At 55.9% G+C, this 21,933-nt stretch overlaps 1 protein-coding gene across 2 annotated transcripts; it reads left to right on the forward strand.

The window, feature by feature from the left end:
• The first annotated feature begins 503 nt into the window (after nt 1–503).
• Nucleotides 504–21,933, forward strand: gnl3l (G protein nucleolar 3 like). 2 transcript variants are annotated; one of them, XM_080184136.1, is made up of 15 exons: nt 504–561; nt 695–750; nt 4,114–4,212; nt 5,026–5,142; nt 6,638–6,721; nt 8,222–8,357; nt 11,497–11,600; nt 12,592–12,736; nt 15,089–15,176; nt 16,461–16,638; nt 17,837–17,979; nt 18,671–18,807; nt 19,949–20,109; nt 20,336–20,519; nt 21,527–21,933. In XM_080184136.1, exons 1-15 carry the CDS (start codon nt 549–551, stop codon nt 21,586–21,588), a joined length of 1,707 nt encoding a protein of 568 aa, XP_080040262.1. In that variant the 5' UTR covers nt 504–548; the 3' UTR covers nt 21,589–21,933. The 2 variants fall into 2 exon arrangements, with proteins under 2 accessions (XP_080040262.1, XP_080040263.1); XM_080184137.1 differs by having other exon boundaries at nt 20,339–20,519.

Here is a 21,933-nt window from a genome sequence, read left to right on the forward strand (position 1 = left end):
TGTCCATCTGTAGGTGGGGTTGCTCTCCCCTCACATTGGGGTTGTCCATCTGTAAGTGGGGTTGGTCTCCCCTCACATTGTGGTGGTCCATCTGTGTGTGGTGTTGGTCTCCCCTCACATTGGGGTTGTCCATCCATAGGTGGGGTTGGCCTCCCCTCACTTTGGGATTGTCCATCTGTCAGTGGGGTTTGGCCACCCCTCACGTTGGAGATGCCTTCCTGTAGGATGGGTTGGCCACCCCCTGGGGTGATGTCAGTCACTCCTAGAGTGCAGCTTGAGCATATCCGAGGCGGCGAAAGAAGGCAGGATTACTAATATCCGTTAAAAAATAAAAATTATTCCCCCCCGCCTTACAACCACTTCTTCAAGTCTCCCCAAGGAAACTGGACAATGTCAAGGGCCAAAATGTCGTAAAGTGTTTTTTGCACCAGCCCTTACGACAGACAGGAAGAAGGGCATTCGTTTACGCCAAGGACGGGACGTGTCACCAAGATCCACTTTACGGTAGGAGGTCCGGCCGGCTGAAGAGGCGATACGACCCGCTCAAGATGGCGCGCGGTGGTGAGTAACTGTTCTGTCTGAAACAGACCCTTAGTGTACCACCCCCTGCCCGTTGGGAGGGGAGAAGTGATGCGATCGCGGGATATGATTTATTTTCTATTAACTCCTTACCTCCTCATTGTGTCTTCTCCAGGGAAGAAGCAGAAACTGCGGCGCCAGGCCAAGGCCCAGAGGAAGCAGCGGAGCCAGGTGAGCCTCCCCCCCCCGTCCGAGGCCTGCTCTGCGCGTGCGCCGAGGGAATGCCGCGGTGCTGTACGGGAAGCGTAGTCCCGGAGCCCGCCCGCGTATTGTTGTGCAGGAGCCCCGGGGACTACAGCTCCCAGCGCGCATTGCGAGAGTTGACGGACTACACCTCCCAGAGTGTGCTGCGGTTAAAGCCACATGGTCCCTAGTTCAGGATCGGACTCAATTTACAATATATTTATACTTTACAAAGTAACATTGATGTAGTTCACATTGCAATATATCTACAAGATAACATTGATGTTGTTCACACTGCAATACATCTACAACGTAACATTGCTACAGTTCAGGCTGCAATATATCTACAAGATAATATTGATATAGTTCACACTGCAATCTACCTACAAAATAATATTGATGTAGTTCACACTGCAATCTATCTACAAGATAACATTGAAACAGTTCACACTGCAGTATATCTACAAAATAATATTGATGTAGTTCACACTGCAATCTATCTACAAGATAATATTGATATAGTTCACACGGCAATATATCTACAAGATAATATTGATACAGTTTATACTGCAATATATATACAGGATAATATTGATGCAGTTCACACTGCAATATATCTACAAGATAATATTGATCACATTGCAATATATCTACAACATAATATTGATCATATTGCAATATATCTACAAAATACATTGATATAGTTCACACTGCAATATATCTACAAGATAATATTGATCACATTGCAATATATCTACAAGATAATATTGATATAGTTCACGCTGCAATATATCTACAAGATAACATTGATACAATTCACGCTGCAATATATCTACAAGATAATATTGATACTGTTCACACTGCAACATATCTACAAGATAATATTGATATAGTTCACGCTGCAATATATCTACAAGATAACATTGATACAATTCACGCTGCAATATATCTACAAGATAATATTGATACTGTTCACACTGCAATATATCTACGACATAACATTGATACAGTTCACGCTGCAATCTACCTACAAGATAATATTGATGTAGTTCACACTGCAATCTATCTACAGGATAATATTGATACAGTTCACACTACAATCTGTCTACAAAATAACATTGATGTCCTTTATACCACCATATATCTACACCAACTCCACCAATGGTTGGCACAGTGGTTAGCAGTGCTGCTGCACAGCTCCAGGACCTGGGTTCGATTCCCGGCTCGGGTCACTGTATGTGTGTGTTTGCACGTTCCCCCTGCGTCTGCATGGGTTTCCTCCCACATTCCAAAGATGTGCAGGTTAGGTTGATTTGCCATGCTAAATTATCCATGAGCATCAGGAGGATTAGCAGGGTAAATACATTGCATTACAGGGATAGGGCCTGGATGGGATCGTTGTCAGTGCACACTTGATGGGCCTAATGGCCTCCTTCTGCACTGTAGGAACTCTATGAAGGTGGAGTCGAGGCCACGGTGGTATAGTGGTTAACATTGTTGCCTCACGGCTCCAAGGACCCAGGTACGATTCCCGGCTCAGGTCACTGTCTATGCGAAGTCTGTGTGGGTTTCCTCTGGCTGCTCCGGTTTCCACCCACAGGCTGAAAGTGGTGCTGGTTATAGGTGCATTGGCTAAATTCGCTCTCGGTGCACCAGAGCAGGCGCCGGAGTGTGGTGACTAAGGGCATTTCACTGTAACTTCATTGCAGTGTTAATGTAATTCTACTTGTGACTAATAAGTAAACTTTAAAACAGTCAGATCAGCCACATTCCTGGGGGAAGCAGGCTCGAGGGGCCGAATGGTCTTACTCTTGCTGCTAATTAGTATGGCTGGGTCCTCAGGAATTGGACACAGATTTAATGTGATCTATGACAGAAGCCTGGATGATCTGGGAGAGAAGGAAACAATCTTTGTTGGTGGGGATGTTTGATCTCCCCTGTCCCCCCACCATCCCAGTGTCTCCATCGTCCCCCAGGCAGCCTCCTGCCATGGAGCGACTTCCGAGTGGAGCATTCACACTGGGAGTCTGGTGTCAGGTGTACAGGAAGGAGTTCCAGACTTTTGATCACAACCACAGTGAAGGAACGGCCAATGTACTTCCAAGTCAGGGTGGGGCTGCGGGGAGGGATGCGGTGTTTGTGTGGGTCGAAGGGGGGACTTGCAGGCAATGGGTGTTCCCCATGGCGGTCTGCTGCCCTTGGCCTTCTATGGGGTAGAGGCAGTGAGTTTGGTTGTCACTCCCTCGGCGCTGACCCTCCGACGGCGCGGCGCTCCCTCGGCGCTGACCCTCCGACGGCGCGGCGCTCCCTCGGCGCTGGCCCTCCGACGGCGCGGCGCTCCCTCGGCGCTGACCCTCCGACGGCGCGGCGCTCCCTCGGCGTTGACCCTCCGACGGCGCGGCGCTCCCTCGGCGTTGACCCTCCGACGGCGCGGCGCTCCCTCGGCGCTGACCCTCCGACGGCGCGGCGCTCCTTCGGCGCTGACCCTCCGACGGCGCGGCGCTCCCTCGGCGCTGACCCTCCGACGGCGCGGCGCTCCCTCGGCGCTGACCCTCCGACGGCGCGGCGCTCCCTCGGCGCTGACCCTCCGACGGCGCGGCGCTCCCTCGGCGCTGACCCTCCGACGGCGCGGCGCTCCCTCGGCGCTGACCCTCCGACGGCGCGGCGCTCCCTCGGCGCTGACCCTCCGACGGCGCGGCGCTCCCTCGGCGCTGACCCTCCGACGGCGCGGCGCTCCCTCGGCGCTGACCCTCCGACGGCGCGGCGCTCCCTCGGCGCTGACCCTCCGACGGCGCGGCGCTCCCTCGGCGCTGACCCTCCGACGGCGCGGCGCTCCCTCGGCGCTGACCCTCCGACGGCGCGGCGCTCCCTCGGCGCTGACCCTCCGACGGCGCGGCGCTCCCTCGGCGCTGACCCTCCGACGGCGCGGCGCTCCCTCGGCGCTGACCCTCCGACGGCGCGGCGCTCCCTCGGCGCTGACCCTCCGACGGCGCGGCGCTCCCTCGGCGCTGACCCTCCGACGGCGCGGCGCTCCCTCGGCGCTGACCCTCCGACGGCGCGGCGCTCCCTCGGCACTGTGACTGGGATGAGTGTGGGACCTGGATGAGATACTTAAGCCTCCGAGTAGGTTGGAGTGGGTTGGATCATATCTGTGGTTCAAGAGTGGACGAGAGTGACTGAGGATTGAATAGAAGGATCCTGTCTTGAGGAGGGTGCGGTTAATCATGTGAAGCTTGGAAGCTGTGCTTGATCCGCCTGTTAAAATGACTGTGTCTCTCTCTCTCTCTCTCTCTCACTCTTGTCTCTCTCCCACTGCCCCTCTCTGTCTCTCCCTCTCCCCACACCTGTAAGGGCCGAGGCCAGAAGCAGCTGAAGAAGGATCCGGGAGTTCCAAATGTTGCACATTTTAAGGAAAGAGCTCAACGAGAGGCCCAGAAACGCAAACAAAGGGTGAGTCTATATCTCTGTGCGTTGTTCCATATCCCCTCGAATGCAGGAGGCCATTCAGCCCATCATCTCAGTCCTGCCAGAGAATGTTGTTTTTCAATCCCAGTTCCCCTTTTGAAACACTGCCTCTCCGCATTCCTCCTCCCTCAGTTGTCTACCTTTGCAACTCGGGCAGCACTTGTGGACAAGTCCTGAGTGCGCTAATACCTGCACCACCCCCGAACATGCTTCAGTTCTCTGTTCTCGAGATGACGACATCCACAGCAAACAAAACCCTCAAGCCTTGGGCCTGTTTTAAATTTCCCAGGTACTTGAGGAGCCTATAGTCATCTCCATGGCAACACCTTGACCAACCTGTGTCGACCTAATGACCAATCTGCACCCTCTTCCCCCACAGTGCGAATTGTGGTGATCCATTGAAATTTGGTATTCTTGTGTCTGTCCTGATGAGTGCAAGATGCAAAGATTCGACAAGCCATATCTCTCTGTATCTCTGCTCAGTGATATTCAGATTCTGTCTGAGTTAACATCAGTCTGGTATCTCGTCATTCCCTCCCTCCCTCCTCTTGACAGGCCCGGCTGAATTTAATGTGAAAAGTACAGGCCTCACCACTAATCTCCACCTCCCTCCTCTTCTTCTGTCTCATGCTTTCTCTCTCTCTCTTTTCCTCCATTTGTCTCTCACTCTCTCTGTCCATCCCTCACACTCTCCCTTTCTCTCTCTCTCTCGCCCGCCTGTCCCTGTCCCCCCCCACCCCTCTCCCTGTTCCCCCACTCCCACCCCCGGCCCACCCTCTCTTTCTCTCTCTTTCACAGATGGATGAACAGAGGGAAAGACAGAAGGCAGCTCGGGCGCAGGATTTGTCTAAACGCCGCAGTCTGGAGGGTTTGCAGCAGGATGCCCAGAAGAGGCAGCGAGAGTTTGAGAAGATGGTAAGCTGGTGGATTCCTGCACTGTGAAAATCCCCACACCACCCAGCACCAAAATCATTCATTATGTCCCATTGCCCGCATCAGTCTTTGCGTAACACCGACACATCTTGCCCAAGCCATGCTGAGAGGCACCTTGCTGCCCTGACTGGGTTTGTTAGTTTTATGTGATCATTCTCCCTCCACCACCGATGCACAGCGGCAGCAGTGTGTACCATTTACAAGATGCGCTGCAGCGACTCGCCAAGGCTCCTTCGACAGCGCCACCCAAACCACCACCTCTACCCCCTAGAAGAAGGACAGCACCACAGGGAGCCCCCACTGCCTGCAATTTTCCCGGTTCAAGCTCCCCCCGCAACACTTGACTTGGAAATATATCAGGCGTTCCTTCACTGCGGCTGGATCAAAATCCTGGAACTCCCATCCTAACAGCGCTGTGGGTGTACCTACACCACACAGGACTGCAGCAGGTTCAAAATGGCAGCTCACCCACCACCTTCTCACAGGGCGATGAGGGACAGGCACGGGTGCCTGCACCCTGAGAGGGCATTTCCTCGGAAATCTCAGTGGGAAGCTCAGGACCGGCCGCCAAAGGTGCGGGAATGGAATTCATGAACAGACTGGGCGGATGATTTCTGTCTGAAAACGCTGGGGTGTGTGGGGGACATGGTGGGCGGGTGTGGTGTAGGGTAGGTGGCGGGGGAAAGTGGGGGGTGTGGCGGGGGTAGCATGTTAGCCTTTATCATGAGAGCGTTCGAGTACAGTGCGCAGCTCCGGTCTTCCCATTTTAAGGAAGGATAGACTTGCATTGGAGGACAGGGCAGCGAAGGGTCATTAGACTGAGGGTCCCTGGGATGAAGAGTTGGGGTGGGGGAGGTTGTCCCACGGTGAGGGGTTGAGTAAATCATATGGATTTCTCCGGAGTTTTGATGAACGAGAGCCAATCTCGTTGAGATGTGCAAGATTCTGAAGCGGGTTTGATAGGGTGAGCGATGCGGGGGGTATTGTCTTTACTGGGCGGGGAATCTAAAACACGGTGGGGAAGAGGGGGTGGCGGGCACAGTCTCAGGGTAAGTGGGGGTGAGAGCCAATCGTGTAGCGCTGAGATGGGGAGAAATGTCTTTGCACGATGGGTTGAGAATCTGGGATTCCACCCGACAATACTTCTCTCCATCTTGGGTTGTGGAGGGTGCCCTCGACGGAGACATTCAGGTCTAAGATTGGACAGCTTTTTGATCTCTCGGGAAGGGTGGTAGAATTGAGGGAGCGGGCCGGGAAATAGTCACCGTGATGGTATCAAATGATGGAGCACGCTTGACAGGCCGTCTGGTCTAGTCCTGCTCCTATTTCTTTCTGGACACTGAAAGGTTGTCCCTCCCCATACCCCCTGTCCCTCCTGACATCCTGGCTGGAGAATCTAGTGGGGGGGGGGGGGAAACACCCTTAAGATCCATTGATTAATTGTCCCAACTAATGCCCAGCCACTTTCTCACCCCAGGAGACCGACCTGCAGGACATCCAGGCCAACCTGAACCTGGAGAGCGAAAACTCACGGAAAACATACTACAGGGAATTTAAAAAGGTCAGTGACTCTCTTGCCTTGAATTTTTGTGTATTATGGCACAACCACCCAAAATCAGTTGCTTTTGATCTCTCATTGTCCTGGAGCAATTAATCTCTGACTGACCTCGGCCCATGATTATCTACAGCAATTAATTCTTGTGGTCGAACAGGCTGAAATTGAACACAGTTCCTCCTCGGCACCAGATTTATGCAGTGTGGGCTACTATGTACAGTGTTCCATTCCTTGCAAAATAAAACAACCCTAAAACACAGGCTGTGATGCTACATCAGAACCACTCAGAAATCTTCACTGTTTCCACCGTGTCAGAAGATTCTGGGGTCAAAGCCAGATTCAGAGAAAACAGCTTCAAAATCCAGCACACGCTGTGATAGGGTCAGTGCTAAGGGAGCGCCGCACTGTGATAGGGTCAGTGCTGAGGGAACGCCACACTGTGGGAGGGTCAGTGCTGAGGGAGCGCCGCACTGTGGGAGGGTCAGTGCTGAGGGAGCGCCGCACTGTGGGAGGGTCAGTGCCGAGGGAGTGCCGCACTGTGGGAGGGTCAGTGCTGAGGGAGCGCCGCACTGTGGGAGGGTCAGTGCTGAGGGAGCGCCGCACTGTGGGAGGGTCAGTGCTGAGGGAACGCCGCACTGTGATAGGGTCAGTGCTGAGGGAGCGCCGCACTGTGGGAGGGTCAGTGCTGAGGGAGCGCCGCACTGTGGGAGGGTCAGTGCTGAGGGAACGCCACACTGTGATAGGGTCAGTGCTGAGGGAGCGCCGCACTGTGGGAGGGTCAGTGCTGAGGGAGCGCCGCACTGTGGGAGGGTCAGTGCTGAGGGAGCGCTGCACTGTGGGAGGGTCAGTGCTGAGGGAGCGCCGCACTGTGAGAGGGTCAGTGCTGAGGGAGCGCCGCACTGTGGGAGGGTCAGTGCTGAGGGAGGGCCGCACTGTGGGAGGGTCAGTGCTGAGGGAGCGCCGCACTGTGGGAGGGTCAGTGCTGAGGGAGGGCCGCACTGTGGGAGGGTCAGTGCTGAGGGAGGGCCGCACTGTGGGAGGGTCAGTGCTGAGGGAGGGCCGCACTGTGGGAGGGTCAGTGCTGAGGGAGGGCCGCACTGTGGGAGGGTCAGTGCTGAGGGAGGGCCGCACTGTGGGAGGGTCAGTGCTGAGGGAGGGCCGCACTGTGAGAGGGTCAGTGCTGAGGGAGGGCCGCACTGTGAGAGGGTCAGTGCTGAGGGAGCGCCGCACTGTGAGAGGGTCAGTGCTGAGGGAGGGCCGCACTGTGGGAGGGTCAGTGCTGAGGGAGGGCCGCACTGTGATAGGGTCAGTGCTGAGGGAACGCCACGCTACCGAGGGAGGGTCAGTGCTGAGGGAGTGTCGCACTGTCGAGGGAGGGTCAGTGCCGAGGGAGCACTGCACTGTCGGCAGTGGGGACGCTGGGGGTCAGTGCTGAGGAAGAGAGTGACACTGGGGAAATGCTGGTTCTGTTGAACGTGAGTAAGAGGCTGTCGTGTTCTCCCACAGGTCATTGAAGCTTCCGATGTCATCCTGGAGGTGTTAGACAGCAGGGACCCTTTGGGCTGTCGGTGTCCGCAGGTGGAACAGGCCGTGCTTCAGTCAGGGACAAACAAGCGAATAGTCTTGGTGCTCAACAAGATCGGTGAGGGCTGCTGTGCCTTGCGGAGTCTTATCAGTCTGTCCAGATCTCCATCTCCACCTCCTTCCCGTCCTGCACGCAATGTGTGGCCCCAGAACCAGCCCATTCAGTCCCTCTGCTCTGTGCTGGTCTATCTGCCCCATTCGAACCTCGTTACACTCCCCTCTACTTCATCTCCCCCTCCCCGCTCCCCCCCCCATCTCCCTCTATTCCTTTCACCCAGCTCTGACAAAGGGTCATCCAGACCCAAACCGCTGGCAGGAATCTCTCTCCACAGATGCTGTCAGACCTGCTGGGATTTTCCAGCATTTTTTTGTTTTTTATTCCTTTCATTCTCACGTGTTTATCCAGCGTTTCTCCCCCAACAAAACACTCACATACACACACACACACACACACACACACACACACACACACACACACACACACACACACACACACACACACACACACACACACACACTTCAATGGGCCGAAATGGAATTTCTCCCTGAAAAGTGTGATGTGATACTTTCTGCGAGGACTAACAGCACAAAGGAATACATAATGGACAGTAAGATGCAGACAGTACACAGGACCAGAGGGACATTGGCGCCCATGTCCATCAATCCCTGAAGGCAGCAGGACATGTAGTTAAGATGGTTCAGAAGGCACAGGGGATATAAGAACATAAGAACATAAGAAATAGGAGCAGGAGTAGGCCATCCAGCCCTTCGAGCCTGCCCCGCCATTCAATAAGATCATGGCTGATCTGTCGCTGCTCAGTTCCACATTCCCGCCCTCTCCCCATAACCCTTAATCCCCTCGCTTATCAAAAACCCATCAACCCGCGTCTTAAAAATATTTAGCGAGGCAGCCTCCACCACTTCAACGGGCAGAGAATTCCAGAGATTCACCACCCTTTGAGTGAAGAAGTTCCTCCTCAACTCCGTTCTAAACTGCCCCCCCTTTATCTTGTGGCTGTGCCCCCTAGTCCTACTGTCCTTTCTGAGCGGGAAGAGTCTCTCCACCTCTATCCTATCCATCCCATTCATCATCTTATACGTCTCAATGAGATCTCCTCTCATTCTTCTAAACTCTAACGAGTACAAGCCCAGTTTATTCAGCCTCTCCTCATAGCTCAACCCCCTCAACTCCGGTTATGTGCCCTTATTAGCTGAGGCATTGAATATAAGAGCAGGGAGGTTGTGTGGAGCTGTCTAAAATGCCAGTTTGGTCACAGTTAGAGCACTGTGTGCAGTTCTGGTCACTGCACTCTCGTATGTGATTGCAGTGGAGGGGGTGCAGAGGAGATTCCCCAGGATGCGTAGGTTGGGTGGATTAGCCAGAGTAAATGCATGGGGTGACAGGGATAGGGTGGCGTAGTGGGCCTGGGTGAGGTGCTCTTTTGAAGAGTCAGTGCAGCCTCAATGGACTGAATGGCCTCTTCCTCCTGCACTGTAGGGATTCTATGGATCTACGTTGCCTGGGCTGGAACGTTTCAGCGATGAACCATCGCGCCTGCACCGACCCTCCGAAAGAGAATCTCACCCAGGCCCAACCCCAACACTCTGTCAGTGTAACCCCATGCATTTAGCATGGCCAATCCACCTAATCTGCACATCTTTGGACCATGGGAGGAAACCCATGCAGACACGGGGAGAACGTGCAGTCTCCGCACAGACAGTGATCCAAGCTGGGAATTGAACCTGGGTGCCTGGCGCTGTGAGACAGCAGTGCTAACCACTGTGCCACTGAGCCGCCCATGGAGGGAGGCTGGTTAGGCTGGGGTTGTTCTCCTCAGAGCAGCAAAGGCTGAGGGAGGTCCTGATCGAGGTGTATAAAATTATAAGGGACACAGGGTGGATAGGAAGGAATGTTTCCCCTTAGTAGAGGGGCCAGTAATGGGGGGGGGGGGTTGATTTAAGGTCAGGGGGCAGGAGATTTAGAGGGGATTTGAAGCTTTTTCCACCCTGAGGGTGATGGGAATCTGGAACTCACTGACAGAAAGGATGGGGGAGGCAGGAACCCTCACTATACTAAAGAAATATTTAGATAAACACTTGGAAACTCCACAGTGTACAAGGCTATGGACCAAGTTCTGGAAAATGGGATTAGAAGAGATAGGTGCTTGATGGGCCCACACAAACATGATGGGCTGAAGGGTCTCTTTCTGTGCTGTAAAACTCTATGACTCAGTAAACACATCGACACAATTCACCTCAACCACTCGCTGAGGGCATGAGTCCCACATTCACCCCACTCTCTGGCTAAAGATGGTCACATTCACCTCGATCCCACCACTCTTACTGACTGAGATTACACCACTAACCTCTCCTTTTATCTCTGTTCCTCCTGTCCCTCCCACTAGATGTACAAGGGGGCTCAGAGATTCAGCGGAGTCAGCAGCCATTCCCTCAATTTGAACCCTCATGTTCAAATCCCCCTTCCAGCCCCTATAACCCTCCCGATCTCTGTAACCTCCTACCACCCTCCGAGATCTCTGCACTCCTCCAATTCCGGTCTCTTGAGCATCCCCCGATTCCCATCGCTCCACCATTGGCGGCCGTGCCTTCAGCTGTCGGGGGAGCCCTAAGCTCTTGAATCCCATTTATAAATCTCTCCACCCCTCTGTCTTTTGTTTCTCTGTCTGCCTTCTCTCTGTCTCTTTCTGTCTGTCTGCCTTCTGTCTCCCTGTTTTCTCCGGCCCCTTCCTCTATGTATCTCTCTCTCTCTCCTTTCTCCCCCGTATGTGTCTCTCTCTCTCTCCTCCCTCTCTCTGTCTCTCTCTCCCCCTCTGTCTGCGTCTCTCTCTCTCCCCTCTCTGTGTCTCTCTCTGTCTCTCTCTCCCCCCCCCCGTGTCCCTCTCTCCCCCCCCTCTGCGTCTCTCTCTATCTCTCTGTGTCTCTCTCTCCCTGTCTGCATCCGTCTCTCTCTCTCTCCCCGCTCTCTCTCTCTTTCTCCCGCTCTCTCTGTGTCTCCTCCTTTAAGCCGCTCCTTATAAGCCGATGTCTGAGTTTTTAGTTGTCGGTCTCTGCTGTCTCCCAGTGTGGCTGGGGGTCAGGTCTGTGGTGTGATTTATCGCTTGGGGCCGTTTCCCTCTGTCTGAACGCGCTGTTACACTCTGACCTGAGGTGGTAATGGACAGTTGGTTCTCTTATAGACCTTGTGGCCAAAGATGTGATTGAGAAGTGGCTGAAGTACCTGAGGAACGAGATGCCCACTGTGGCCTTCAAAGCCTGCACCCAGCTGCAGAACAAGAACCTGGTGAGAGCCACGCACTGCCAACGACCCACCCGCCCATATCACCCACCCTTCCCCCGCCCATATCATCGACCCTCCCATGCCCATATCCACCCTCACTCACTGCCAGGATTGAGTCGGGGAATCCCAGCAGGTTGCAGGGAAGGGAAACACGGCTGCTCCCTGGCCCTTCAGCCCACCTTGCCCTGGCACAATCCTAGCCCCCAACATCTCCCATGACATTCCTCTAAGACAGGGCACGCAACTGGAGAAGGGCACCTGCGCCGGGCACTCAAGGAGTCAGCAGTCCCTCAGTCACTCGCACCCGAGTGAGATAGTCTCTTCGAGCCACTCATTCCAGGGACCTTAACCTCAAAATCCTGAACTGACAGACAGGTGTCAGTGCTGAGGGAGCGCCGCACTGTGGGAGGGTCAGTGCTGAGGGAGCGCCGCACTGTGGGAGGGTCAGTGCCGAGGGAGCGCCGCACTGTGGGAGGGTCAGTGCCGAGGGAGCGCCGCACTGTGGGAGGGTCAGTGCTGAGGGAGCGCCGCACTGTGGGAGGGTCAGTGCTGAGGGAGCGCCGCGCTGCGGGAGGGTCAGTGCCGAGGGCCATATTTTGGATGTCAGGCTGATTTTCAGTTCCTGACCCTCCTGCTGCTGGGGAAACACTTTCTCCTCATTCGCTCAATCGAAGCCCCCTCGTGATAGTGAAGGCCCCAATTAAATCCCCTCCCTTACCCATGTCTGCTCTAAAGGAGAACGATTCCAGCTTCTCCCAGTCTCTCTCTCTCTGTCTCTCTCTCTCCAGATGAACTGAATTCTGCCCATCCCTGGAACGTCTGGTAAACCTTCTCCTCCCGCTCCCCGAGACCTCGAGAGGTGGGATTGCAGAATAGGAGGTGACCCCCTGCTTGGGCCTTGCCAGTCTTGAACCTGGGTTTAGCCGAGACTCGAGGCCCCTCCTGAAGTTCCGGGTGGCCAACTCTGACCGGATCTTCCCTCTGTCTCCCACAGCATTGCAGCAAAGTGCCGGTGGAACGGGCTGGTGTGGACCTCCTCCAGAGCAGCGCCTGTGTGGGAGCGGACAACCTGATGAGGCTGCTGGGAAGTTACTGTCGGAGCCACGACCTCAAGACCGCCATCACCGTGGGCGTGGTCGGTGAGTAACTGGGAAGAGGGTCAGCGGCTGGGTGGTGTCGGGGGAAGGGAGGGTGTCGGTGCTACAGAACGGGATGGTCCTTGTGATGAAACCAGGCCCACTCTGTCTCTACCCCCCCCGCCAACCCCACTCCTCGCACTCTTAGCGTCTCTCATGCCCTCCCGCCAACTTTCCTTTCCAACATGACAGGACAGGTTCTGGACTTTGCAGCCAACGAAAAAATTAGGAGAGCAGGGCCATTCGGCCCCACCCGTATTCTATCCAATCTGATTGTGGCTTCAACTCCATTTTCCTGTCTGCTGTCTCCCCCCTAACTCTTGACCCCCCCCCCCCTCCAAGCAGGTCGATCAGAAATCTGTGTAACTCGCCCTTGAATGTATTCAGTGAGCCGCAGCCCCCCACTGCAGTCTTGGGGGGAGTGGGGGTGCAGTGGAGGGAATTCCACAGACTGACCACCCTCAGAAAGAAGAAATTCCTCCTCATCTCCATCTTCAATGGGAGACCCCCTCATTCTGAAACCGTGCCCACCCACCCCCCCCCACCCCCAGTTCTAGATTCCCCCCTACGAGGGGGGTGAACATCCTCTCAGCATCCACCCTGTCAAACTGCACCCCCCCCCCTCAGAATCTGAGAGACTCAATAAGATACCCTCTCATTCTACTACACTCCAACGGGTTCAGACCCTGACCTGCTCAACCTTTTCCTCATAAGACAAAATACCCCATTCACCCCAGGAATTGGTCCAGTGAACCTTCTCTGAACGCCCTCCGATGTGAGTAGATCCCACCTTCAGTAAGGGTGAGGAGACCAGAACTGTTTGCAGTACTCCAGCTGTGGAAACACCAACTTCCTGTACAGCAGGAGCGAGACTTCCCAACTTTTATACTCCATCTACCCCTTCGCAATAAAGGACATTCCATTTGTCTTCCCAATCATTTGTGATTCGAGTACCGAGACGCCCAGATCCCTCTGTACCACAGAATTCCATAATCTCTCCATTTTAATAATACGCTGCTTTTCTACACTGCTTGCCAGAGTGGACACCCTCACATATTCCCAGGTGAATCTCCACCCACCAGATGTTTTTCTACAATATGGTTTTGAGGACTGTGTCCACCTCACAGCTTCCATTCCGGCCAATCTTTGCGTTCGTTGGCAGTAACTCGACTGAAACAATGCTCTGCTTTTCCATTCTTCCTGCCAAAGTGGACAATCTCACATTTTCCCACTGGCCAAATTTTTATTCCCGCTCATTTAACCTCCATGCGCAGAACCTTTGTATCCTCCTCACAGCTCACTTCCCCAGGGGACCTTGTGTCGCCGGCAAACGTGACCACAATGCAGTTAGTTGCTTCATACAAATCAAAATGGCGGACAAGTTGCAGGTGGGTGAGTGGATATTGGCCTGGTCGCAGGTCTGGAGAAGGTGGCAGGACGTCTCGGCCTCCAGGACGTGCCCTCTCTCTCCATCTGTCCAGGGAGGCTGGCGCTCTGTGTTGACCTTCTAACCCTACATCAAACATCCCCCCACCCCACCCCACCCCACCCCACCCCACTCCACCCCACTCCCTCCACCATCCCACAGACACTGCTGAGGTTGACAAACAAAATTGAGGACTGGTTCCAGATGGGGTTCAGGCCCAGTCAACCCCTGTCAGGGGCCTGGGCAGGAGATCGATTGAATGGAGGTGGGGAGGTTTCGTACATTTACGGAAGAATGGGGAAGACCTGACAAGGTTGTCTTCTCCTGGTTTGCAGTCGGGTGGACCACCTCCCACAACGCCCCACACACACACACACACACACCCTCCCCTACCCCCAGTTCGGAAAACCAAAATGGCGGTTGGAGAGAGATGGGGGAGGGGCTGACTGCACAAGGAATGGAAGGCTGTTGGTGTGGGGGGGAGGGGAGTGGGATTGGAGGGCGTAGGGTGTTGGGGGGTGGGTGGTCACATGTCTAGAGTGGCGACCCCTTGGCACTTTGTGTTGACCTCTAACCTTTGACCACATCATCCCCCAGGCTGAGATGCTGGTTCAGGGGGCGAGGAGTGTTTGTGGGGAGGGGCTGCCCCTCAGGCTGTGAGGTGAAGGGGCATGGGGTTATTGTCCAGCAGCCTCAGATTGACCCCTCCCTGGCCCCCGGCGCTGATGTACTGACGCCCTCCTGTGTACAAACAGAACATCCGGCGATGGCACTTCCGGGCGCCTGTACATTGAACTGTCGCCTGTGTCTGTGTGTGTGTGTGTGTGTGTGTGTGTGTACGTACATGTGTGTGTGTACGTGAGGGGGGGAAGTGACTCTCTTGTCAATGCTTGTGTCTGCGTGCCTGATCTGTGTTTCAATATTCCCAGGATTTCCAAATGTCGGGAAGAGCAGTTTAATCAACAGCCTGAAAAGAGCTCGGGCCTGCAGTGTTGGCGCCACTCCTGGAGTCACCAGGTGAGTGAGAAGCACACACACACACACACACACACACCACCCCCCCACTGCCCCCTGCTCCCATCCTCTCCTACTACCTCTGACAGCTTGTTCCAGACACTCACCACCCTCTGTGTGAAAAAGTTGTCCCTCTGGACACTTTAGTATCTCTCCCCTCTCACCTTAAACCTCTGCCCTCTAGTTTTAGACTCCTCGACTTTTGGGAAAAGATATTGACTATCGAGCTGATCTGTGCCCCTCATTATTTTATAGACCTCTATAAGGTCACCCCTCAGCTTCCTACACTCCAGAGAAAAAGGTCCCAGTCTATCTTGGAGACGGTTCACACTGAAGTGTGTGCAGATAGTTCCGGCAATCCTCACTGAACCAACGTCTCCCAGTATTCCACATTTCATCCATTGGAAACGGTCCGTGCAGTACAGCCTCTTCCCCACCCTGTCGCCCATATCTCACAGACCCATTACCATCTACCCATCACTCGCTCCACCACTGACGCACAGCAGCAGTGTGGACCATCTACAAGATAGACTGGGAGTTTTTTCTCTGGAGTGTAGGAGGCTGAGGTGTGACCTTGTAGAGGTCTATAAAATAATGAGGGGCACAGACAAGGTAGATAGTCAATATCTTTTCCCAAAGGTTAGGGAGTCTAAAACTAGAGGGCAGAGGTTTAAGGTGAGAGGGGAGAGATACAAAAGGCTCCAGAGGGGCAGTTTTTTGACACAGAGGGTGGTGAGTGTCTGGAAGAAGCTGCCAGAGGCAGTAGTAGAGGCGGGTACAATCTTGTCTTTTAAAAAGCATTTAGACAGTTACATGGGTAAGATGGATATAAAGGGATATGGGCCAAATGTGGGCAATTGGGATTAGCTTTGGGGCTTTAAATCAAAAGGTGCAGCATGGACAAGTTGGGCCGAAAGGCCTGTTTCCATGCTGTAAAACTCTGACTCTACAAGATGCACCGCAGTGACTCGCCAAGGTTCCTTCGACACCACTGCCCAAACCCACCACCCCTACCCCTAGAAGGACAAGGGCAGTAGACACCATGGGGAACACCCACCGCCTGCAAGTTCCTGCTCCAAGCACCCCTCTGGGAGTGTTTGATGGGGGACAGTGTAGAGGGTGCTTTACTCTGTATCTAACCCCGTGCTGTACCTGTCCTGGGAGTGTTTGATGGGGACAGTGTAGAGGGAACTTTACTCTGTATCTAACCCCGTGCTGTACCTGTCCTGGGAGTGTTTGATGGGGACAGTGCAGAGGGAGCTTTACTCTGTATCTAATCCTGTGCAGGTGCATGCAGGAGGTTCACCTCGACAAGCATGTCAAGCTGCTGGACTGTCCTGGTATTGTTATGGCAACCTCTACATCGGATGCCGCTATGATTCTGCGTAATTGTGTGAAGATTGAGCAGCTAGTGGACCCGGTGGAACCTGTCGCTGCTATCTTGCGACGATGCAATAAGGAACAGGCGAGTGATGGTCACTGTCACCCGAGGGCCGATGTCCAATCCCCAGTACTGTGGGAGGGTCAGTGCTGAGGGAGCGCTGCACTGTGGGAGGGTCAGTGCTGAGGGAGCGCCGCACTGTGGGAGGGTCAGTGCTGAGGGAGCGCCGCACTGTGGGAGGGTCAGTGCTGAGGGAGCGCCGCACTGTGGGAGGGTCAGTGCTGAGGGAGCGCCGCACTGTGGGAGGGTCAGTGCTGAGGGAGCGCCGCACTGTGGGAGGGTCAGTGCTGAGGGAGCGCCGCACTGTGGGAGGGTCAGTGCTGATGGAGCGCCGCACTGTGGGAGGGTCAGTGCTGAGGGAGCGCCGCACTGTGGGAGGGTCAGTGCTGAGGGAGCGCCGCACTGTGGGAGGGTCAGTGCTGAGGGAGCGCCGCACTGTGGGAGGGTCAGTGCTGAGGGAGCGCCGCACTGTGGGAGGGTCAGCGCTGAGGGAGCGCCGCACTGTGGGAGGGTCAGCGCTGAGGGAGCGCCGCACTGTGGGAGGGTCAGTGCTGAGGGAGCACCGCACTGTGGGAGCGCCGCACTGTGGGAGGGTCAGTGTTTGTCAGTCAGAGAAAAATAGAAATTTTTCAAACACTCAGCATGTCTAGTAGTATCTGTGGAGAGAGGAACTGAGTTAATTATAAAGTTCAATGACATTCCATCAGAACTGAGGAACATTGGGAATGTAATAGGTTTTTGGGAAGGGAGTTTGGAGAAGGAGATGGAGGGAAAAGGATGGTCTATGGTAGATGGAGGGCCATAAATGGCAAAAGGGTTCAGGTTGATAACGGGACAGGTAAGGAGAGCGGAGATGGGGATCGATGAGGTGTGAATGGCAGGATATCAGACAACGGAATGCAGAATACAGGGATTAGGAGAGAAACAGGAAAAACAGAAAGAGCAAATAAAGAAATGCAATGGAACCTGGGGTTAGGATTTTTCAAAGTGTTGCAATGGGTGTGGAATCGAGGAGATTATAAGCAGCTGCACTGAAAGCTGAGATTCTGGTCCTGGAGGCTGGAATTCCCCAGGGGAACCTCCTGGTACGCTGAGCTCTGCAATCCACTCCTTCCCAAGTCCCAGTCAGACTGAATCGGTAACTTCCTCGTGTTACGTCTTACTGCCACTCTTATCATTTTCCCAACACCAGTTTCTAAACCAGCCTTTTCTCTGCCCCCAGGTCAAACGGCATTATAACATTCCCGAGTTCCGGGACACGCGGGAATTCCTGGCACTGTTGGCCCGTCGGCTTGGGAAGCTGAAGAAGGGAGGACTCCCGGATCACGAGAAAGCAGCCAGGACCGTCCTTTCCGACTGGACCAGGTAACACTGCGCCCCACCCCACCCCCAACCCCACCAACATCATACCTCACACCGCTCCCTCAGCACTGACCCTCCTGCAGTGTGGCGCCTCCTCAGCACTGACCCCTCCCACAGTGTGGCGCCCCCTCAGCACTGACCCTCCTGCAGTGCAGCGCTCCCTCAGCGCTGACCCCTCCCACAGTGCGGCGCCCCCTCAGCACTGACCCTCCTGCAGTGCAGCGCTCCCTCAGCACTGACCCCTCCCACAGTGCGGCGCTCCCTCAGCACTGACCCTCCTGCAGTGCGGTGCTCCCTCAGCACTGACCCTCCCACAGTGCGGTGCTCCCTCAGCACTGACCCTCCCGCAGTGCGGCGCTCCCTCAGCACTGACCCTCCCGCAGTGCGGCGCTCCCTCAGCACTGACCCTCCCGCAGTGCGGCGCTCCCTCAGCACTGACCCTCCCACAGTGCGGCGCTCCCTCAGCACCGACCCTCCCACAGTGCGGCGCTCCCTCAGCACCGACCCTCCCACAGTGCGGCGCTCCCTCAGCACCGACCCTCCCACAGTGCGGCACTCCCTCAGCATTGACCCTCCCGCAGTGCGGCGCTCCCTCGGCACTGACCCTCCCACAGTGCAGTGCTCCCTCTGAGAGGGGTCTGGAGTGCGCTCAGCTACATTTCCCCGAGTGAAATCCTCTGCGTTCTCTCCTCAGTGGCAAGATCTGTTACTTCACACACCCGCCAGAGACTCACACCCTCCCAACACACATCAGTGCGGAGATCGTGGCGGAGCTCGGCAAGGCATTCGACATCGAGGAGCTGGAGAAGGGAAACCAGGAGTCGCTGAGCAGTGAGTAACCAGACAGAAGGGTTAATTCCAGCATCTTCCAGCAGCCCCGGATATCGCAAAGCCCCTCACAGACAGTACAGTAATGGCCAATTTGTGCACAGCATCATCCCACAAACAGACTCTGTGCTAGAACACCCAGATGATCTAGTTTTGAGTCATGTTGGTTGGGGAATAACTATTAGCCCCAGGACACGAGCTGGTGCGTGGATGGAAATGAACCCATTGCCCCCCCACCTCACAAACCCACTCTGCTTCGAGAACTGCGTGGGTTCTTTATCACTCCACCCCAGAGTTAAGCCTTCAGGCTTAACATCTCATCCTGAAAGACAGGACTTCACTGCTGTCCCTTTCCCCAACCATGTTCCTCACACCACTCCCTCGGTGCTGACCCTGCCGCAGTGCGGGCGCTCCCTCGGTGCTGACCCTGCCGCAGTGCGGGCGCTCCCTCGGCGCTGACCCTGCCGCAGTGCGGCGCTCCCTCGGCGCTGACCCTCCCCCAGTGCGGGCGCTCCCTCGGTGCTGACCCTGCCGCAGTGCGGGCGCTCCCTCGGCGCTGACCCTGCCGCAGTGCGGCGCTCCCTCGGCGCTGACCCTCCCCCAGTGCGGGCGCTCCCTCGGCGCTGACCCTGCCGCAGTGCGGGCGCTCCCTCGGTGCTGACCCTGCCGCAGTGCGGGCGCTCCCTCGGTGCTGACCCTGCCGCAGTGCGGGCGCACCCTCAGCACTGACCCTCCCCCAGTGCGGGCGCTCCCTCAGCACTGACCCTCCCCCAGTGCGGGCGCTCCCTCGGCGCTGACCCTGCCGCAGTGCGGGCGCTCCCTCGGTGCTGACCCTGCCGCAGTGCGGGCGCTCCCTCGGTGCTGACCCTGCCGCAGTGCGGGCGCTCCCTCGGCGCTGACCCTCCCCCAGTGCGGGCGCTCCCTCAGCACTGACCCTCCCCCAGTGCGGGCGCTCCCTCGGCGCTGACCCTGCCGCAGTGCGGGCGCTCCCTCGGCGCTGACCCTGCCGCAGTGCGGGCGCTCCCTCGGTGCTGACCCTGCCGCAGTGCGGGCGCTCCCTCGGCGCTGACACAGCACAACATGACGGTAGGCATTGAGGGGAAGTGTTGGGCTGATCGGTAACAACTCCGTATTTCTGCTGCAGAGGTGGAGTGTCCAGCGGGAGAGGACGGTATCTGCATGGAGATGGCCGGACTGACCAGTGGAGAGGACTCTCTGCCCCCTGGCTGTGAAATGGAGGAGGACAAGGTGACGCAGGAGAGCGAGGCCATGGACGGGGATAGTGACCACACCCAGGACTCAACGGTAAACACTGCACACAACTCTCCCACACGGCCAGCGGCTGAAGTGAATCGTGTCGATGGGAATAAGGGGAGTGGGGAGCTGGATAATCACGAGGGAGAAGGGAATAGGAGGATATACAGGGTGGAGGAGGGGGGAAGATGAAGTAGGGGGTGCGGGAGGAGGCTGGACTGGGTGGGAAACACCAGCACTGTGCAGATGGGCCGAATGACCTGTCCTTGTCTCTCAGCAGTTGGGAAGGATGACGGTGACATTCGGAGGTGAGAGAGACAAGCAGAAAGAGGCGACAGAGAAAGGCATGGCCGTTTCACAGCTCCCAGACCTGCAGGTGATCAGACAAATCGATCCCTTGTGCCAGGGGCAGGCTCTGCAAGCAGCCAACAAGCGGAGGAGACGGTTACAGAAACGGGCAAGTGGGTATCTCTGTGAGTCTGTCTGCGTGCGCCCCCCTCTGTCAGTGTAACGTGAACATTAACCTTTGCTTCTTAATGTGAGGTGCGATGGGTTCTGTTCGTGCACAAACAGGCAGTTATTAGATTCTGGCTGTTCGGCTGTGGTGGCTTCACAGCCAGTCGGTTCCCCCAGAGAGAGGTGGGTGTGGATCAGGCACAGACAGACCCTGCATGCATCACCACTGTCCCCTGTCGAACCCCCTCTGGGGACCCGGGAAGTTCACACTGCTCAGCTTCACTGATTGAATATGACTGACTGGCACTCCGAGTGTCACTCACAGCTCAACATCACAACCCCCTGGACTACAGCCGCACCATCGGAGGGTCAGTGCCAAGGGAGCGCCGCACTGTGGGAGGATCAGTGCCGAGGGAGCGCCGCACTGTGGGAGGGTCAATGCTGAGGGAGCGCCGCACTGTGGGAGGGTCAGTGCTGAGGGAGCGCCGCACTGTGGGAGGGTCAGTGCCGAGGGAGCGCCGCACTGTGGGAGGGTCAGTGCCGAGGGAGCGCCGCACTGTGGGAGGGTCAGTGCCGAGGGAGCGCCGCACTGTGGGAGGGTCAGTGCCGAGGGAGCGCCGCACTGTGGGAGGGTCAGTGCCGAGCGAGCGCCGCACTGTGGGAGGGTCAGTGCCGAGCGAGCGCCGCACAGTGGGAGGGTCAGTGCTGAGGGAGAGTTGGTTGCAATTTTGGAAAGCTGGCCAATTTATACACAGCAATCTCCTGCGGAATCCTGGTGTGATAAAGAGCGGGGTGGGGTGGGGGAGAAGGTGGGGGTGTTGGGGGCAAGGCATTGGTGTTTTTGGTTTTTATTTCACTTGCGTTGAGCGGTGTAGTGGTGCGGGGGTGTCTTTGGTTTATATTTAAGTTATGTTCAGCCATGCGGGAGGTTAGCTGGACACTGGGGGGTTTAAACCTCCTCTGATTCCCACACAGAAACACGCGTCCCTTGACCTTTGACCTTCCCTTTCAGACAAACTTGCCACCAAGCTGTCCGACACGCTCGCAGCTGCCATGGACCTCTCCCTCAACTGAGTGAGCACCACACCCAGGCCGTGAGGCTGGAGGAGGGACTCTGCGAGTGACAATCCACCCTGGTGCTGGCAGGGAGGGGCCTGGAATGTTCTGGAATTTACGCCCCAGGCACCATCAACAAGAGCCCACCATCCCCTGACGCGTGGGAGGGAGGAGAGTTCCTCCGAGGGGGAACTTCCTGTCCCCAGGGGTCAGCCGCAAGACCACACTGGAATTGACCTCCAAACCAGTTGGGGGTCAGGGGTCGCAGGTCACCGGCCTCTCCGGACAGATCCCGGACTCTCGTTCCTGATGATGATGTGATAACCACTGCAATAAATCTAAATTATTTTGTGTAACTGTTCA

The sequence above is a fragment of the Carcharhinus amblyrhynchos genome, unplaced genomic scaffold, assembly GCF_965287045.1.
Source record: "Carcharhinus amblyrhynchos unplaced genomic scaffold, sCarAmb.v2.hapA chromosome_576, whole genome shotgun sequence".
NCBI lineage: Eukaryota > Metazoa > Chordata > Chondrichthyes > Carcharhiniformes > Carcharhinidae > Carcharhinus > Carcharhinus amblyrhynchos.

Coding starts and splice junctions, on each gene's coding strand:
- gnl3l (XM_080184136.1), top strand. Junction 15,177..16,460: donor GCCACTCCTGGAGTCACCAG/GTGAGTGAGAAG, acceptor AATCCTGTGCAG/GTGCATGCAGGAGGTTCACC. Junction 20,110..20,335: donor ACCACACCCAGGACTCAACG/GTAAACACTGCA, acceptor CTTGTCTCTCAG/CAGTTGGGAAGGATGACGGT.